At 39.3% G+C, this 18,591-nt stretch overlaps 1 protein-coding gene across 10 annotated transcripts in view; it reads left to right on the top strand.

The window, feature by feature from the left end:
* The first annotated feature begins 3,757 nt into the window (after positions 1–3,757).
* Positions 3,758–18,591, top strand: part of PHC3 (polyhomeotic homolog 3) — a 33,460-nt gene continuing 18,626 nt past the window's right edge. For 6 of the 10 annotated variants that reach the window (XR_012776399.1, XR_012776402.1, XR_012776401.1 and 3 more), the window contains exons 1-8: positions 4,020–4,170; positions 4,958–5,116; positions 6,560–6,637; positions 8,235–8,393; positions 10,702–10,800; positions 13,445–13,685; positions 15,196–16,073; positions 17,546–17,696. Coding sequence is in view for 7 of the 10 variants with exons in the window: in XM_075506854.1 (XP_075362969.1) it covers positions 4,045–4,170; positions 4,958–5,116; positions 6,560–6,637; positions 8,235–8,393; positions 10,702–10,800; positions 13,445–13,685; positions 15,196–16,073; positions 17,546–17,696 (1,891 nt within the window). In the remaining 3 variants the exon portion in view is untranslated. Of the gene's footprint in view, positions 3,890–4,019; positions 4,171–4,957; positions 5,117–6,559; positions 6,638–8,234; positions 8,394–10,701; positions 10,801–13,444; positions 13,686–15,195; positions 16,074–17,545; positions 17,697–18,591 lie in introns of those variants that run through there. The other 4 variants (XM_075506855.1, XM_075506856.1, XM_075506858.1 and 1 more) reach the window with 4 other exon arrangements.

Genomic DNA, 18,591 nt, shown 5'->3' with positions numbered 1-18,591 from the left:
CTCAGAGAAGTTAAACGTTCACCACCAGTGCCCTGGTTAGAGTTAATGAGGTCCTTGAGCAGCTAACGTGGAAAAGCACTACAGGCAGGTATTTTCCTGATCTTAACCTCCCAAGGGCATTCTCAAAACAGCATATATCACTGCCTTCATTTTCCTACTGTAGCTAAAGCACAAAATAAGTAAAACTTATTTGCCATAGGCCCTGGCAACATATACCTCAACTGCACTACTGCCACAGGAAAATTAAAATAACTGTCCCTGCTGCCATGCTCACCTAAACACGCAGCACCACACACTACTGTGGGCCTCAAGGGAAGCCAGATCCCCTATCCCAGCAGGCTGCTGCTCCACGCCACAACCTTCCTGCATTAATGTGAAGCCAGTTGCTACCTGACCGCGACCCGACAGCCACCGGGGAGACTCCGCGGGGCCACCCAGGCCCAGCCGCCGACAGCCCGGACCTCGCCGCCGCACCTCACGGACGACGCCACGCTCCAACGACAACATGGCGGCGGGGGCCGTCACGTGCCCGGCGCCAGCGGCGCCCAGCGCGCCTGCGCGGCGCCTCCCCCTGAGGGAGGTGAGAAGATGGCGGAAGCAGAGTGAGCGGCTTGTCCGAGGCGAGTCTCCCGGCGGGACGCGCGGAGGAGGGGGAGCGGCAGCGGCAGGCCCCGGCCAGGCCGCGGCGGGGCGGGGCGCGTAGGCGGGGACCCGTGCCCTGACAGCGCCCCGGCGGCGGGCCGGCCGGCCCCGCGCGGGTAGCGGGTGCCTCCCCTCCCGCCCACCTCTTCTCCCTCCCCGGCGGCGGCTGGCGCCTGCGGGGCCGCGGGGCGGGGGGGGGGGGGGGGGGGCGGTGGCGGCGGCGCTGGGCCGGAGCGCGGCCGCCGGTTGTGGCGACGGCGGGGCGGGGTTGGGCTGGGTGAGGCCGCGGCCCGGTGTGGGGGGCTGAGGGGGCGGGTCAGCCCGCCGGGCCCGGCCTGCGGCGGGGAGCGGCGGCCGCGGCCGCCAAGGGGCCCTGCCGCTGCCTGCGGAGCAGCCCCGGGGCTCCCTCAGCGCGCCGGCGGCCCCGGCAGCCCCCGGTCTGGGTCGCTTCGTGCCGGTTCGCGGGCAAGTTGCACCGCGTGGCGTGGGTTGTATTTCCACGGAGCATAGTTCCAACTCACCTTTATTTTATTTTTTATTTAACAAAACCACAAAACTCCAAGGTCTGGGCAGGGTTGGCCTATACCTTAGCTAGTCAAAGGGAAAGAGAGAAGATTTATTTCGGAGCCTTCAGTCATGTACAAAAATGCCAGTAGGGATTAGACTTGGAGGAAATTTTCATGTATTTTCTGTGTTTTGTACCCTTGCATTTGTAAGGAGAGGTCATGAATGGAAAGAATAAGAATAAACTGTATATGTAAAAAAAAACCCCAACCCCCAAACCTATTTTCAAATACCAGTTATGGTTGCAGATTGTCAGCATTTTTTGTTATTACCATGATATTTACCAAAAGTCAAACTTTCTAAAACATGAGTAGTGAAATGTGTGTCCACTGTGAAGGTAGTTTAATGGTATTGGTATAGAATAGCAGGTATTTTTTTACTTTACTTTAGATATTTGCTTTGACCAAAAAATATAAAGAGAACAAAACTTTTGAATATTTCCATTATGCACAGTGTAATTTGAAAATATGTGGTGTCTCATACTGTTACTACTTGAATAAATACTTATTTTCAATATAGTTTACTGTTGTGCTTTGTATTTTGTGGTTGCTTAAATGTGTAGTGGTTTTCTAAAGTCAGAGGTCAGTGCATTTTTTAAAACTTACTTTGCATTACAGAGGTTCTTTTGAGTTAAAGTTGCTCACAGGCAACATCATTGTAAGGTCTTTGCCATACATTTAACAAAATTAATTTTACAGTAAGTTAGGAGTTTTGCCTTTTTGATATTGCTGAGTGCTCATGAACAATTTCAGAAGATTATTTTCAGTTGTAGCTGAGGGTTTTTTTATAACTAGAAGTACTGTCTGCATATACAGTGTTGTAAAGTAAATGAAAACAATGCTGTAAAGGCAGTCTGATTTTAAGTCTGTAATGGTTTTTATGCTTTCTGTCATAAAATATCCATCTGCTAAATTGTAACAGGTTCTTGGTTTCCTTGCTAAAAACAATCACTTTTATGTATTTCCTCTTCTCCCTTAAACATTCCACTTCTCACTTAAAGAGAGGAGAGGTTTCTATCGAGTGTCATCTATTGAAGCACCTTACTATTCCTTCAGCCGAAAGAAGGCACGCTATTTCCGCGTGTTAGTGCTGGACTGCGTGGTGTTTGTGTTGTGGTAGGACTGAGGGGTGGCAGGTAAGCATCTCATATTGGCTCCAAGTGAGGTGTTAGAGGATGACCGCGGATGTGCCAGGCCACGCTGAACGAACGTTTAGGAGCTCTTTCCTGCTTTCCTTGTACATCCATTGCGGGAACAACTTGGGCCATGCAAAATTATTTTTGAAAATGAGACACTTTCAGCTAAAGGATTAACAGCTCTCATGGGGTGAACTTCTGATGGAATAGCTATTAGAGTGGGATACATTGCACATCTCAGTAATAATACATCTAAAACATGGCTGAGAATGAAGGAAATTAAACATCCAATGTTGTTTTCTTAGGCTAATTTAACTGGTTACATAACTCTCTGCTAAAACTAGCTAGACAAGTTGTAGGTGTAAATATTTTGATGTGCTTTTAATGTCCTCTGGAGGAGGCGGGACTTTTTTTTGAGGCACTTTTCATTAGCATTATGTGAAATTAATGTAAAGTGGTTTTAGAAGGGATGCTGTTTTCATTGCAGTTGAAGTGGTTAACCCATGTGTGTTAACTTGTGCTCTAATGTAGGTAGACAAATGGCATCAATAATGCACAACAGATCTGAATTTTTAACAACAAAGCCGTATTTTTTTCTCCAGTTCTAATAGTAGGGATCTCTGCTTTTAAAGCATGCTTTATTGCCAGGATTTTTCTTTGATGGCAAAACATATGCAGATATACCTTACAATGATAGGCATGAGGTCCTTAGGTGACCATGTATCTATTAAAAGTTTAGCTATTCCAAGTAATCAGGAGCTACGGCATCATGTGCAGTTCTCTACCTGCAAAGTAGTCCTGCTTTGAGAGGTGACGGTAGCAGCCTGGCAGCACTGCATTCTGCTTTCAGCGGTGTGAGTTGAAACTCCTCATTATGTTCCTGTTTGATGCAGCATGCAATAGGCGGTTTGTTAAGCACTTGGCAATGCTGCTTTTTTTCTAGTACATTGCAGCTCTCTCAATGATTATTTTTCTGAGCCCTTCTCTATTGTAAGAAGGAAACACATCATCTCCCCACCTGTTTTTTTTTAACATCCTTTTAAAAGCAATCAACAGCAACTATGCTATTTCCTGTTAATCATAATACTAATTCTGAAAAAGAAACTAAACATCCCTCATATATTGAGATACGTGGTTTGTTTCAGTTTTAAAGACAACATCTTGGGAGAGAGGCTGTACTCTGCCACAGAGGGAAGTCTCATAAGGCTGGGGAGGAATTATCAGAGATGCTTAAATGGGTAGTTTCTTCCTTGACTGTTGCTGTATTTTGGGAGGTATTGCTGTAAAAAGTAAACACATTTTTCTCTACATCCTTTCCATCTCTTTCCAAATAGAGCATGCTACTAGTGATTTTTGCCAAGAACATTTTGCTGAATGTACAGAACGATCAGCCAGCAGTTTCTGTGCTAAGCTGTGGGGAACAGGGATGCGGCAGTACTCCTGTGTAGCTTGCTGGAAATCTTGCACGTATTCCTAAATTAGGCATCTATTGCTACTCTTGATGGATCTTAGAAGATTATAACCACATCTCTCAACAAATTCCATCAAGTAATAGTAAATACTACAAACTTACCCATTTGAAAATTGTCCATTATTCTATCTCAGCGAAGCTTGGATTTTTCTGCCTTTAAAATCAGTGTGTACTTCTGTTTGTGAACCACTTTTATTTCAATTCTGCCAGGCTGGACGAACACTGCACAGCTATGGAGAATGAACCAAACACAACCACATGTTCTGCATCTACGACTACTATCACTACCACTTCCACTTCCCGGACACAGCTGCCACAGATATCTGTCTACAGCGGCTCTGACAGGCATGCCGTCCAGGTACTGAGCTCTCAGATATTCTTTCCTGTCCTGTACAGTGCTCTCAAATACAGGCGTTGCATGATAGTTTACACAGGATTAACTTTCTTAATTCTTAATTGCTGTCTTCTTTCTCAATATCTGACTTACTGGTTTTCAGAAGATACTGTTTACCAAAGGGTATTGGACCACTTAAGAATAGTGCAGGGTACAGGCCTGCCTCCCAAATAAGGGAAGGGGAAATGCTATGCTAGAAAGTTTGGGTTTTTTCTCTCCATTCCCTAAGGGTATGGAATGTTAACATAAGACTTTACAAAATAAAGCTGTTTGTTTGACCAACATTGACTACAGGGATCCAGAGGTATCTGCGTGTGTGTGTGTGTGTGTGTGTAACTGCTGCTTTGGATCCAGCCCCCTCTTGCTGTTCTTTAAATTGGGTCTCCTCAAACTCCGTATGGTCCCTTCTGTTGGGTGTGTTAATTGAGTCTCTCTCACACTATTCTGATCTTTCAAAAAGTGGAATGTTATGTAGGACTTGTTGACAAGAACCTAAGAGGCTTGGATGTTGTGTTATGAATGATGCTGTAATGTCAGCTGATTGTCAGGCTTTCCTTGAAAACGTGAATATATTTATGTTGACTATATTCTGTGACTTGGTTGAGAACAGTGGTGGAGCAAGTTCAGTATTACATAATTGGTATGCAAATAGTTTATTTGGTTTTACTTCCTCGTAAAGGTAAACTTCAGCATCATGTCAGCAAGGTGTGTACTTTGTAATTGTAATTAATTACCTACTGATTCATCACAGGTTATTCAGCAGGCCTTGCATCGTCCTCCTAGCTCAGCTGCTCAGTACCTCCAGCAGATGTATGCAGCCCAACAGCAGCATCTAATGCTGCAGACTGCTGCTTTGCAGCAGCAGCACTTAAGCAGTACCCAATTTCAGAGTCTGGCAACTGTACCACAGGTGAGAGCGAAGATTGCTGAAAAAGAATGGTGTACTACTTTCTAGAGTAGGACTACAATTCTAGAGCATTGTCAAACGTAATAACAGCTTAAGTGCCTGAGCTTAATGCCTCACAATAATTCACTGTTATATTTTAATGACTTTGTTATTTTAAATTGTATCTTCCTCCAAACTATTTGGAGGATTTTGTCCAGTGTTAATAGGTGCTCCAGTAGGCGACCATTCCATGCTTTATTGCATACATTATAATGCATCATGTAAATCATCAAACAGTAATAAAATAAATATTAAAAATAGACTACTTCAATCTTCATCCCATGATTTTCTCTAAAAGTTGATGGGGAAAGCAATGAATAGCAATGCATTGTAGTGAAATCAAATAAAAATAATGAACATCTGGTATCTTAGTGTGTTTTGCCACACATCTGGCTGCATTATAAGTAATGGCAAAATTCAGTTTTAACTCTGAGTGCGGAAATGTAGGAAGTAAATGACATTTCATTTCTGAAGCACAGCCTTTAACATTAGTGAACACGGGAGGAGACCCATTTTGAAAACTCAAGCAGTGGAAAGATTTCCTTTGACCTCAGTTGACCTTGCATTGAGAATACTGTCTTGCAGAGATGGGCGGTTGTTAATGATTTTACACATGGAAATGCTAAAACAGAGTTAAAGACTTCAGGGTTATAGCTGTTTCTTGTCAGAACTGGGACTGACTCTTCTGTGCTCCTGGCTTTTTCTTCTATACCTTTTCTGTTAGATTGTGGTAATATATTGAATTGTCATTTTTTTGTGACGGATTTGTGTGTGCATATACAGTTACTGAGACAGAGCAAAGAAAATCAGATTGGGGAAGGCTAAGAAGTTTTGGTATGCAGTCTGTTAATACAGAAATCTAAATCACTGTCCCTGTATTCATCTGAAGGGCTGGAATAGTGTACTGTTAGAGACACTAGATCTGTGCATACATAAATTATCATTCTAGAATATGAGGGTGTTCTTTACAGGATTTATAAAGTTTGTTTTATTTTTAGGGGATTCTAATCATAATAAAAATTATGATGTGAGTTTTAATAATGACAGTTTTTAATGATGTCACATTTTAAGTTCTCAGCACCATAGGTAGTGAGCTGACTAGTTAGCTCCATCATTAACAGTTTGATAGACTTTACCTCTGATAGTTTTTGTTCAATTCTTGATCTGCAAGAATCTGAGTGCCTGAAATCGGGTAGGAATTCAAGGCATTTAGCAGCTTGCAGATAGCATTCCATAGTGCAGAGTGCACTTTGCTGAAAACTAATTCCACTGAGTAAAAGCATTTTACTGTTAACTCAGATAAAAGGTAATGGTAGAGAGGGATGTTTCTGATGGTTTATGCAATAATATGAACATCACTTAAACACTTTTTGATTTCAATATTTGACACATATTCTTGCTATTTAGGCAAGCCTGTCAGGTGGGAGGCAATGTACTTCCCCCACTGGGAGTGTCACTCAGCAGTCAAGCATGTCGCAGACCTCGGTACGTAACTGAACAAAGCCCTCCATCCATTCTCAACCCCTCTTGGTTATTATATCACTACTTGGAAAAAACAGAAAAGATCTTAGTATTTAAATTTGTGTGGTTAAAATTAGTGTTACAGAAACAGTAAATAGAAGTATGACGACTCTGTAGTAAGTGTTGGCTGCACTTCCAGCATCCGCCAGTCATCCTGATGCATGCTGCCAGCCGCTATCATTGCTGGCCAGCGTTGGAGTCTTCCCCGGTCCCAGCCCACTCTTGGTGCTGTGAGGGGCAGCTGCTCACTCCACAAGCACTAGTGACTGTTCAGACCGCTGCAGGAGTCACTCCCTGAGCTTTCATCTCTTACATGATTTCTTATTGGATTTTTCACGTTAGTTTCTTTATTCAGGGCACCATTACAGGTTAAAATCGTAACTGTGTGTATCAGTGATTAAAGAGTACCAAATCTAAAGAATCCACATCAATGCTCACATATATATATATATATGAAACTGATTAAATGTTTATAGCATTCATTCTTTTATTGATTATCATCTTCTATCATGCATCTTTTATGCCCTTTCAATTGCTTTATCCATCTTATAGGCATGTGCTCAGGTTTCAGTTATTAGCAGCTCTGTGTTCAGTTCATGCTGTATTTCTTTAAGCGGCATCTTCAGACATGTAATTTGCACAGTCTCTTATGTACAGTTCTACAGTTGTCCTGAGTAGGACTTTGTTAGTCCTACAGACATCCTGCTTATTAATCATGCCCTCAAGCTGTTCATGACTTCAGTGCATAGCTTCAGTAATTTAACTGTATATTTTTTTAAGCTCTCATAGCATTGCTTTGGCTTACAGTTGTTAGAAGTAAAATAATTCATTAAATTTAGGAGGGAAAGTCTTTAAAGATGTCTGATGTTAAACTAACATAATAATTGGGCTGGGGTTTTTCAAGGAAATCTTTTGAGTAAGTGGTGAAAAAGAGCTGGGCACTTAACTCTGTTAGACTGGTTCGAAAAAAAAAAAAGAAAAAACCCAACCAAAACCACAACAGCTTTTGTCTGAGAAGATGCTAAAGAGCAATTGTTCAGGAGCATTTCATATGAAATTCTAGAAAGTTTTAGTTTCCAGTCATTTTTAAATGTGCATATGTAGAATGAGGATTAAAGTCCCTATATGGCAGCACAAAGAAGTGTCCTGATCAGGTTGCATAACAAGCATAACAGAAGATATCAGTTCAGTCAGATAATATAAACATTTAAAGATGCTTAAATGTAGAAATTCAGGTGTTTTTCTTAAAATATTGCAAGCTCATGCTACATATTCTGTGAATGTATATTTCTGAGGTGTATTTTTCAGACTTCATAATATCATTGTGTATACTCATAATTGCTTATTATCATTTACTGCTAAAACAGTTGCTTGCAGTTTAAGAATGAAAATGTACAATCTTGCCAGAATCCAGTTTTGCGATGATTGGCTCAATATATTTTTGATATCTTTACAGTTCAGAGATTTCAACTGCCCCTGCCATTTTTGTCAAAGGCTTTCTGGCTTTAGACCCTAGGATGGATGAATGTCCATGACAGAAGCAATATTTTTGTTTCCTTAGATTAACCTCTCCACCTCTCCTACACCTGCACAGATAATAAGCCGTTCACAGACCTCCAACACCACCAGCAGTAGTATTACCCAACAGACTATGTTGCTGGGGAGCACCTCTCCGACCCTGAGTGCAAGCCAGGCTCAAATGTATCTACGAGCTCAAATGGTAAGTTTTGATTACAATTCTTAGGCTTGGTTTTGGTCCGCCCCTGCTGTCTCCCCCTTTTGTCCCCCAAAAAAACCCACCTTAACCACTTCGGGTTTTATTTTGTTTCTATAAATTATTTATAAATATTTTTCTTTAGTTTCAAATAGCATTGAGAATTTAGTCACTGATTTGTGAATACATATCTTCTGAAACATTGTAGACATCAGAAGTAAAAGAATTGCTGTAGCTTAGTTCTCTGGTGAAGTTTGCTCAAGTGTTTTTAGCCTGGTCATACTACAATTATTAAATTGATCAAACATGGGAAAAATGGGAAAAGAGCACCTGTCTTTTCTGGCTATGTAGAAGGGAATACTGGAGTCTGTTTATATTCAAGGTAGATTGTTTTCCAATGCACTGGTAACATTGAGAGTTCCGACTCTTGATTAAAATTTTCTTCTATTTAACTAAGATTGTTCTTTGCATTATTGTCTCTAGAATTCGAGTTAGATATATAGCTTTCATTCTCTTTGGATTCACGTGAAACTCATTAGATTCTTGCAATTTCCTGTCAATATGGCATTTCCATTTCCTAATGGGCAACTTTGAAAAATCTGTTTAGTGATTTTTCTCTTTTTTTTTAATTTAATACTTTCTCTAGTGAGTTGCATATGAATTGAACCTTACAAACTGTGTGGGATTTCATAGAAATTACTGAAGTTGTACATGAGTGCTCAGGTACCAATCAGTACTTGGTAAAGGCCGAAGACTCTGTTATGGCTTGTGTGAGTTAATGACCAGAGCTTTCTAGTGTTAATGTTCAACTACATGAAATAGGAAGAATCATAGTGTTATACTACACTGAGATTCAGAGCCAGATGTCTGTGACTGCAGTGGTATATAAAATGAGATGCAGGCATGAGTTCTTGTAGGATTTGCACTTATGAAGTACGTTTGGGAAAAGACATCCTTTGTTCTTTTTCTGAGAATTTTCTTAGGCATGCACAGCAATGCTGTTATGCTATGTTGAGTTTTTTTCTTTGGCTATTGTTTTCCTACATGTTTATTGAAAAAGTAGTGTAACTTGGAAGATAAGGATTTAAAGATCAAACACCTGTTTATCCATTTGCCAGTGAAAGGATTTCTTGAGTCTCTGGTTTGTAAGCAAAGCTAGATGCTGAATGCACTGGTACTATTTAACAGAACAGGAATTACGAATTCATTTCATGTCACTGCCTTTCAATATGTGTTAACAACTTAGTAGCTGAAGCAATACGAGGATGCCATTGCTGGTTTTTGTAGTAGCAATCTCTCTCAATGACATGGATTATCGGTACAGTTTTCCTGTTCATTTACACTAAATTTTTATCCAGACTCTCAATGTCAAATCCCATGCTTATTTGAATAACTGCTTTCCACCCCAGTTTCAGGAGAGAAACTTGCCCTGTTAGTTTCTGTTTAAAATGGTATTGCAAGATCACTTTGCTAGCTTCAGTAGTTCGAACATCATGCCTGTCTTTCAGAGTTTCTAGCTAACATACTAAGAGTCGTGTATTTTTCTTCATCACCAGGACCTTTCATTTTCTGTAAAAAGGTCAACTCTTATCTCTAGCTAACTCATAATAACAGCTTCATCACCAGCTCAAGTCAATTCCAGATAAAAACCTTCATGTTTTCTTCCTAGCTGCTCCTTGCAGTTGAGATATTGTTAAAAATATGGAAGACTAATGGTGTTTCTTCAAAGCCTTCCATAAAGCTTGTCTTTGCTATATTGCCTATACAGAAATGAATGATAGTTAGGTATGCTGGTATTCTGAAATTAGTAATTTCAGGTTGGTTGTATGATACCTGTTCTTGCTGTGAAACGTAATTAGCGTAGCTAAAGTTCGTATAACAACTCCACTAGTTAAATAACATTTTGACAGGTTGAAACATCTAAGTTGTCTTTAATGTAGTAGATATTGGGCTGCTCTCTTGACTTTTTTTGCCTTTGTTTCACTCATTTGTAGTATTGGAGGGAAAGTCCTCCTTAAAATGCTTGTATGAAAGATGATAGGTGTGTGTATATATGAGAGAGATTTTTCTCAGTACGTAGAACAAATATTTTACATTACTATATTTATTTTACATGATTATCTTCTAGTTTTATTTACTTAAACTACCATGATAAATTGTTCTTTGAGTAAGTTCATCTAAAAGTAAAAAAGTAAATCTTAGAAGCTGTACATCACTACATGTAAGTTATGTATTTCTCTTTAAAATATTGCATTTCTTTCACGTATTTTCAAAGTGTCAGTCTGTTACCAGATTTTTTTTTCTTGCTTAACAGCTTATTTTTACTCCTGCGACCACTGTGGCTGCTGTCCAGTCTGACATTCCTGTTGTCTCATCATCTTCCTCATCTTCCTGTCAGTCTGCAGCTACTCAGGTGAGCTTGTGTAAATTTATTAAAGGTATGTCCAGTAGAGTGGGCCAAAACTGAAAAGTAAGGAAATATTGTGCTTAAGTTTACTTGTTTATAGAAACTACTAATGGGTATTGGTTATGTACAACTTCAGTGTCTTCTGTTTGCCATCATCACACATTTAGAGGTGATCATGTTATATGTAGCCTTTGGATCCTGGATATGACATTTTAGGTCTTCGTAATTAGCTCTCATCTTTATTACCTTGAATAACTTCATGCTATGAGCTGAACTTGTATCACCTTTTCACTGCTCAGCATGCTTGTTTATCATTTGGAAAAAACATATGTCATTGTACAGATCACTACAGAACATATTAGTCACAGTGTTCCACTGTGAAAAGTGAACATTTATCTAACAAATTTATGTTCTCATGAGATATCTTCTTCTATCTTAGCAGTTTCTTTAAAAGCCTTTGATAAACGGACCTTGTTTAGAAACCTTTTAGAAATCCAAGTAAATTGTACCAGTTGAATGTTCTCTGACCTTATATTTGTTGACCCCTTCATAAGATTCTAATAGATTTGAAGACCTTAAAGATATGTCACTGTGCTGAGATAATGGTAAATCATTGAAGCTTGCATTCCCTTTGCTTTTCCAGGAGGTATGTGAGGTGGGCAGAGCTTGCTGGAATCCAACTGTGTATTTATGCAGGATGTTGTTGAGCAAGCTCACAATGTTAAGTTCATCAGTTGAGCCTTTGTTGAAAAGACAGACTGTTCCTTCAGTCTTGGAGTTATCATGACTCGTTATCCTTTATCACAGCTGCCTCTCTTTCTTCCAGATTCTGCAGATCAGGTTTGAAAGTGCAGAGAGGTTACTGGACGGGCTAGCAGCCCTTTTTGCATTTGTATCTTTGTCTTTTGCATTCAGGGTAGAGATGTCAACAAAGCGTATCACTTTACAGTCTTGGTCCTTCTGTACCACAGGGTTTTAGACGTCCACTTTGCACAAGTCTGCCCGGCTGTGCAGCTTCCTGAGACATCATTGCAGAGGGACAATAGAATCTCACCCCAGAGCGTAGAGCATTACTCAGTCAGATGAGCTGCTGTGGTGACCCTGCCAAACTCAAGCCGTTCCTCTCCCCTCTCAATGTTCAGTACTGCCCTATTGACAGATGTTGTTAACCTTGGTTGCCTGGTAGTTTCTATAGCAGCAATGACATTGCAAAGATCCAGTTTCATCTGTAGTCAGTGATGCAATGGAAAAGCTTTAACACTGGTACACTCTATTTTTCTTACCTTGTGATAAATAAGTCCTTGGGGTTTCAGTCAGCTGGGTTTAGAGAAATGTCTTTGTTTACCGTATAAGCAAACCTGAGCAAGTAGGCAATGCCAGTTAATAAGAAAAAAAATACATTTAGTTATATACATAGATGTGTATATTACACTTAGGCAAGGTGTTTGTGAAGGTACGGTGTAGTGATCTCACAGTATCATCTTCCGTGTAGAAATACCAGAGAAACTCAGAAGTTCATCAATGATTAGCAGTCTCTCAGTGGCACTGTTAGGTGAACTGACACTCCTCTCCTACTTACTCCTCTTCCCTTCTGCTTTCATACTTTTTTCTTTTCATATGTGTCCACCTCATGTATGACCTGGACATCTCAGATTAGTTACCTTATCTGTTAAGGTGTGCTGAAGGTTGATTTGTACTCGCAGAGATAGGATTGCAGTAAAGGCCTCATGCATGCCAATAAGGCAACAAATACTGTTGTCTTCAGAACAGGATTTGAATGCATCCTGTGGTAACACACTGAACAGAGTGAGAAGTAAAATGTAAACTAGGCGTTCATTACATGAGTACTAACTGTTGAATGAGGAAGGGATTATGTAATCAAAATAGTGGATGGTGATAATAATTATTCCTCTTTTTCATGTAAACTATGATGTAAATTAGTGCTACAAGGGTAGTCTTTATCCTTGAAAATAAAATTCTAGCTCAGCATGTAGGATTGGAAAGCTGGGATCATTACAGAAGCTGGCTGTGATATAACAGACATTAGTGAAAATAATCACTGACTGATTTACATTTCAGAAGGCAAACCTTTTGTTTCATCTGACATTGGAGGTGTCATGATGAAAAAGTACATTAATATTGCTGTAGAAATAAAGGGCTCAGGTTTGTTAAGGCATAGATAACATACAGCAGATTCTGGTCCCATTGACTACCAAAGGCTTTGGTTTATGTTAGTTTCTGGAAGCATACTTACAGACCACTGCACTTCTGCTGCATCTGTATAAAAATAAAATTGCATTTGCTTAAGATGCTTGGTGTCATTCACTTTGAAGGCACAATAAAAGAGAAAAAATGCAAGTTTTAATTCAAATTAATGTAATGAACAATTTCCATTTCTTTTAAAAGTTCAATAAGAAAAAAAGACTTTCCTGTATTTTCTTTATCACTGAAGTAATTCAAGATCCCTATTCTTCCCTAAATTTTGTGGCTTAAAAGATACTTTGATATGCAGATTTTTAACTTCTCGCGTATTTTGATCACGTGGGATGAGAAGCATTACACAATGTTACTTTTTTGCTATTTTTGCCTGGATGTTTGTCATAGAGTTTTTTATATGGTTTGAGTTTTTTACGATTTGCTCATTTCGCAGGTTCAGAACTTGACATTGCGCAGTCAGAAGTTGGGCGTGTTGTCAAGTTCACAGAATGGTCCACCAAAGAGCAGCAGTCAAACTCAGTCATTGTCTCTGTGCCCTAATAAACCTGCAACCAGTTCCAAGGGCAGCCAACCAGATCCCTCAGAAAGCAATAGAAAAGGCGAGAGCCCAACTCCAGAGTGTCGGAGTACACCAGTCACACGGACGTCAAGCATACATCACTTAATAACACCAGGTAGGATGAAAATGGAGCTATAAGAGAGTTATTTTAATTAAATTTAATTTGTATGTTATGGTTCTGTCAGACTCCAATGCTCTCTGACCGTGTTCTTTGAGATATTCCACATGAAGAGAGTTTGATGTTTAATAGCAGATTTACTTATTTGTTGATATTGGATGTTACACAGGATTTTGATTTAGCAGAGTGATACAGCAATGTTCTTAAATCACAATACAAGTACAATATAGCAATTGCAATACACAGTTGAATCACAGTACAAACATGATTCTCATTACTGGTGTCTCTGTATGTTCATTGTCAGGACATGTCCATCCCCAATCTCCGGGAAGCAATACATGGGCTGAAACCACCTCAAGCCTCTTGTTCTCATCAAAATCTATTTTGTTGGTGGTTCTTTTTTTTTTTTTTCCCCCCTGTCTTTTCTTTGTCATCAGAATGTTCTTATATCAAGTACTTTTATAAATCCATAGTTAATAGTGCCCCAGAATCTTAGTATTTTGTATTAAGAGATAAATCAAAATAAGCATGCAGTTGGTTAGATAGCATTTACATTGCATGCAATGTATTTGCATTTTAGCTTCCTTATTTTGAAAGAGTAAAGGTAGTCTAGACACTTGGTCTGAATTCTGTGGAATTTAGCTTGGTTTAATGGCAGCTTTGAGAGAAGGAGTAAGACTGTGAGGCAGATGTTCTTGAGGTATTGAGCCCCAATGCTCTTAGAACTCACTTCTGTAAGGAACAAAATCCATCTTCACTAGCAGAATAAATAAAAAAGACAACATAAATGAGTTGTTTCTCAAGTGGACAAGACAAAGAAAGATGAGGTTTGCATGTGGAGAAAAGTATGTGTGCGTGTGCTGTAAGGAATTACTTGTGAGTCACTGGTTCGGTTAAAGGTGATGTGATATCTCTGGAAGCTGCACTATTTTTAGATTCATACCTTTCAGTTTGTGTGTTCAAGTTCAGGTAAATACTCTGAAAGGTTTTAATTCATACTGAACTCTTGGAATTTTGTTTAGTCTCTTAAAATCGTATTTCCTAAACTTTAACTTAGCAGTTATCAACAAATCCTGTTGATTGTGACACGCTTATCTCTTCCATTCCAGTCTGTTTCAAAGCAAAGGTTAAATCCATTTAAAATTGCATGAAGTACTTAAATAAGTGAAGGCTGGATCAGCAATAATCTTAGAACTAGCACCAAAGAGATAAGTCTAGATACTTTTATATAGAAAGTACATATATGTGTACACATATGTAAAAAGCATGGCTATGTTCCTTTATTCATTGCTGTATTTTGCTTTGGAAATTGATATATTCCCCTAATAAATTGTTCTTGTGTACTATATGCTGTCAAAGAAGATATTTCTAAACATAGATCCGAAGGGTTGAAAAAGTTGTGCTGGTCTTACTTTAAAGTAAAATCTTCCTTTCTTTTAATATTTTTATGATGTTCTCTGGACTTAAAGAAATAAATACTAATTGTCACTTTTTTCCCCCCTCACAGCTTCATATTCTCCATTGCAACCTCATTCTCTAGTAAAACATCAGCAGATCCCACTTCATTCACCACCTCCAAAGATTTCCCATCATCAGCTGATACTGCAGCAGCAGCAGCAAGTCCAGCCAATTGCACTTCAGACTCCTTCGGGTCAGGAACCCCCTCCGTCACAGCACTGCCTACCACTCCCAAGCCATGGTCTTCCTCCGGGTCCCAGCAGCGTCCAGTCTCATTGCTCACCTATTCACATCCATCCTCCACCTCTAACTCTATCTCCTACTCCATCCCAGTCAGCTCAGCAGTCAGTAGTGGTATCCCCTCCACCTTCTCACTCCCCTAGTCAATCACCCACAATAATTATTCACCCTCAAGCACTTATTCAGTCACAGGCAAACTCCCTCGTGCCAACAGCTCTTCAGCCAGAGCAGACTGCTCCTCAGCAAACTACTAGCAATCCAGTTCGACCAATTGCACAGCCACTTAATCTTCCATCGCATCTTCCACTTCCATCTTCCCCCGCTGTACATATAGGGTCAGTAGATCAGCCCAGCTTAGTTTCCCCAGGCCAACAGATCGTGTCCACAACACCTCACCAGCAATATTCAGCCTTGCAGTCCACACCTATCCCTCTTGCAGCTCCTCCTCAGCTGTCAACATCTTCAACCCAGATTCAACAACTGCCATTGCAGTCTGTGCAGTCTTTACAAGTGCAGCCTGAAATTCTGTCCCAGGGCCAGGTTTTGGTTCAAAACACTTTGGTTTCTGAGGAGGAACTTCCTGCTGCAGAAGCTTTGGTCCAGCTGCCATTTCAAACTCTTCCACCACCACAGACTGTTGCAGTAAATCTTCAGGTGCAGCCATCAGTACCAATTGAAACTCCAGTGGTAAGTGGTAATATTGCAGTCCTTTATTCTTTATCCTCAGCTTCTCTAAAGAGCTGTAAATCTGGCCCATTGACTTCAGAGGGAGCTAAACCAGGGGCTAGACAGAGGATCAGAAGAAACCTATTGATTACAGAAATGAGTTTTAAGAAAACAGTAGACATTTTCCTCTGATTTTTTTTTTTTTGCTTTTTGTAATGGATCATCAGTGAAGAATATCAACCAAGAATCATAAAAATGCAACTTTTTGACCTAAAATCTTACCTCTTAATGAAATTGCAGCATATCTAAAGTTACAAAAGCAAGTAAATATATGTCAATGCTTATGTCAAAATGAATTTTGATAAATATACCATATGGACTGTAAGCTTTTACCTCTTTATGTTAATACAAATATAGGCAATCAAAATTTTAAGTAGGAGAATCATCTCAATACTAGGTGCGAATGTGTGTAGCAGATTATTAAGATAATAGAGTTCTGGATAATTAATTTTGTACTAACATTGAAAAGATCCTCTTCATAAAAGAATAGGGGAATTTTTGTGTCTTGGTTTCCTCATCACTGCCATTTAATTTAGTTCAGTGTTAGTCTCAGACATCTGCAGTTTGTAACTGAAGGTTTCAGCTTCACTCACATTGAACTAAAATAATGTACAGTGAAATATCAGTGAAATAAAATGATAATGTAAATAATTCTGACATTCAAGGTGGCCTTGCTAGGCTTTAGCGGTAACATGTTAATGAGATTAACGTGAGCAAAAGAATCAACAGCTCTTGTAGGCTTTTTTCAGGCTACCAACGGGTTAAGGAGGAAGGTGTGCTGTTTAATTTTTATTAGGGTAACGATAATGTCAACTCTCTGATATTTCATGTAGAAATTGGGCAAAAGAGTAGAAGCCAGGTTTGCTTTTAACAAGGTGTTTTACATCTTAATCTGCTAAACCGGGTGTCAGTAATTCACATAAATTTACTTTAATACTTTTGAGGAAAATACCTTATCATCTCTTATAACTACTAAATGCTTGATAGTTGTGGTGTACTCTTCTGAAATACTCAGTTTGATTGCACTGCTGTATAAGGTAGATAACAATTTGCAGACTTGTCATTATGTTACAAAGCTTGCATTTTGCAGAAGTGTTTAAATAGCTACAAATGTGTGGGTAAATAAAAATACAGTAAACTAGAAAGATAAGACATTGAAAAAGTCAAGTTCTCTGGTCTGTTTGATAGGAGAACTGTGCCTCTTTATTTTTTGCTGTTTGTAACAAAATACTTTAATTTTGCTCTCATAGACATTGTGATGTCCCCAGAGTTCATTGTGTTGTATGCAATTTGGAAACCAGTATTTTATTAGGAGATTAGCATATTTTAACATTTTAATTGGTAATTTATTTTAAAAACTGTATTTATGCAACTCTTTTAAGGTATTAAGATAGAATGGAAATCTCTCTAAAGCAATAGTTTGTTGGATGCAGATTTACCAAGTGGAGAATGTATGTGAAGAAGAGATGCCCGAGGAATCAGATTGCGTCCATATGGCTAGAACACCTACGCCACCCACTTTGTCTCCACCAGCCATAACCTTGGGGAATGGAGAGGCACTTAATTCAGAAGATCCTTTGTCAGGTGAGAACAAATGTCAAACTAAGGTAGCTCTTCTGCTTAGAAACTTCTGCTAGTTATTGATGTTTTAAAATAAAAATCTATGATTTTGATCTTTTTTATAATTTAGTGGTATCATGTTTGAAGTAAAAGAAACTACATGAAATATATTAGAAATCCATGTGATAGGAGGAATGATTTAGTCATAAAGCTGTAGCTTATATATGTATTTGGATACCGTAGCACGGGAAACACTTACTTGAGCTCCTTAGCATATACTTTTATACTAAAATCTTAACAGGAGTGTCAATCTCCAGTTAATCTTTAAGTGATAGCTCTGTGATATGGGCAAAATATGCTGACTGATCTGGTGTGAAGACTGATTCTGCAGAATCAGGGTCAGCAATCAGAAGTTGCTGTCGGAATGGTTGACTATGCTGTATGATTCTTTTTGGCACCATTTTTTTAATATGCCATAGTAAGGAGCTGTTCTAATGCAAAAACTACCAATGAAAATTTCTCTTCTTCAGTGAATTGTAAGATATATATGCCTGTATCAATTGTTGTCCTGCAAACTAATGTGACTTCCCTGATGTGCTAAATATACAAATATATACTCTCTATAGTTATACAGCTCTATAGTTATATAGCTATATATATAGTATAGTGTGTGTGTATATATGTGCTATACATATAGCTGGGTGCTTAGTGGTGCTTAGTGGCTTGACGTTGTATATACTTGTGACCCTGCAGGTCACTGTGGCTCAAAGCATCCCTGAAAATAAATTCTCTCATTAGAAATACCTCAGCTGTTCAGTCTTGAGAATCCAATGTTTGAGAATACTGGTTCCTGCTTTTGACTTATGGATTTGTGATTTCTGTAGGTAGCTAATGGCCAACTATGCTTATAGTTAGTAGG

Source organism: Mycteria americana, chromosome 7 (genome assembly GCF_035582795.1).
Source record: "Mycteria americana isolate JAX WOST 10 ecotype Jacksonville Zoo and Gardens chromosome 7, USCA_MyAme_1.0, whole genome shotgun sequence".
Taxonomy (NCBI): domain Eukaryota; kingdom Metazoa; phylum Chordata; class Aves; order Ciconiiformes; family Ciconiidae; genus Mycteria; species Mycteria americana.
Note: the sequence above shows the minus strand (reverse complement) of the source record. Positions and strands in the feature narration are given on the sequence as shown.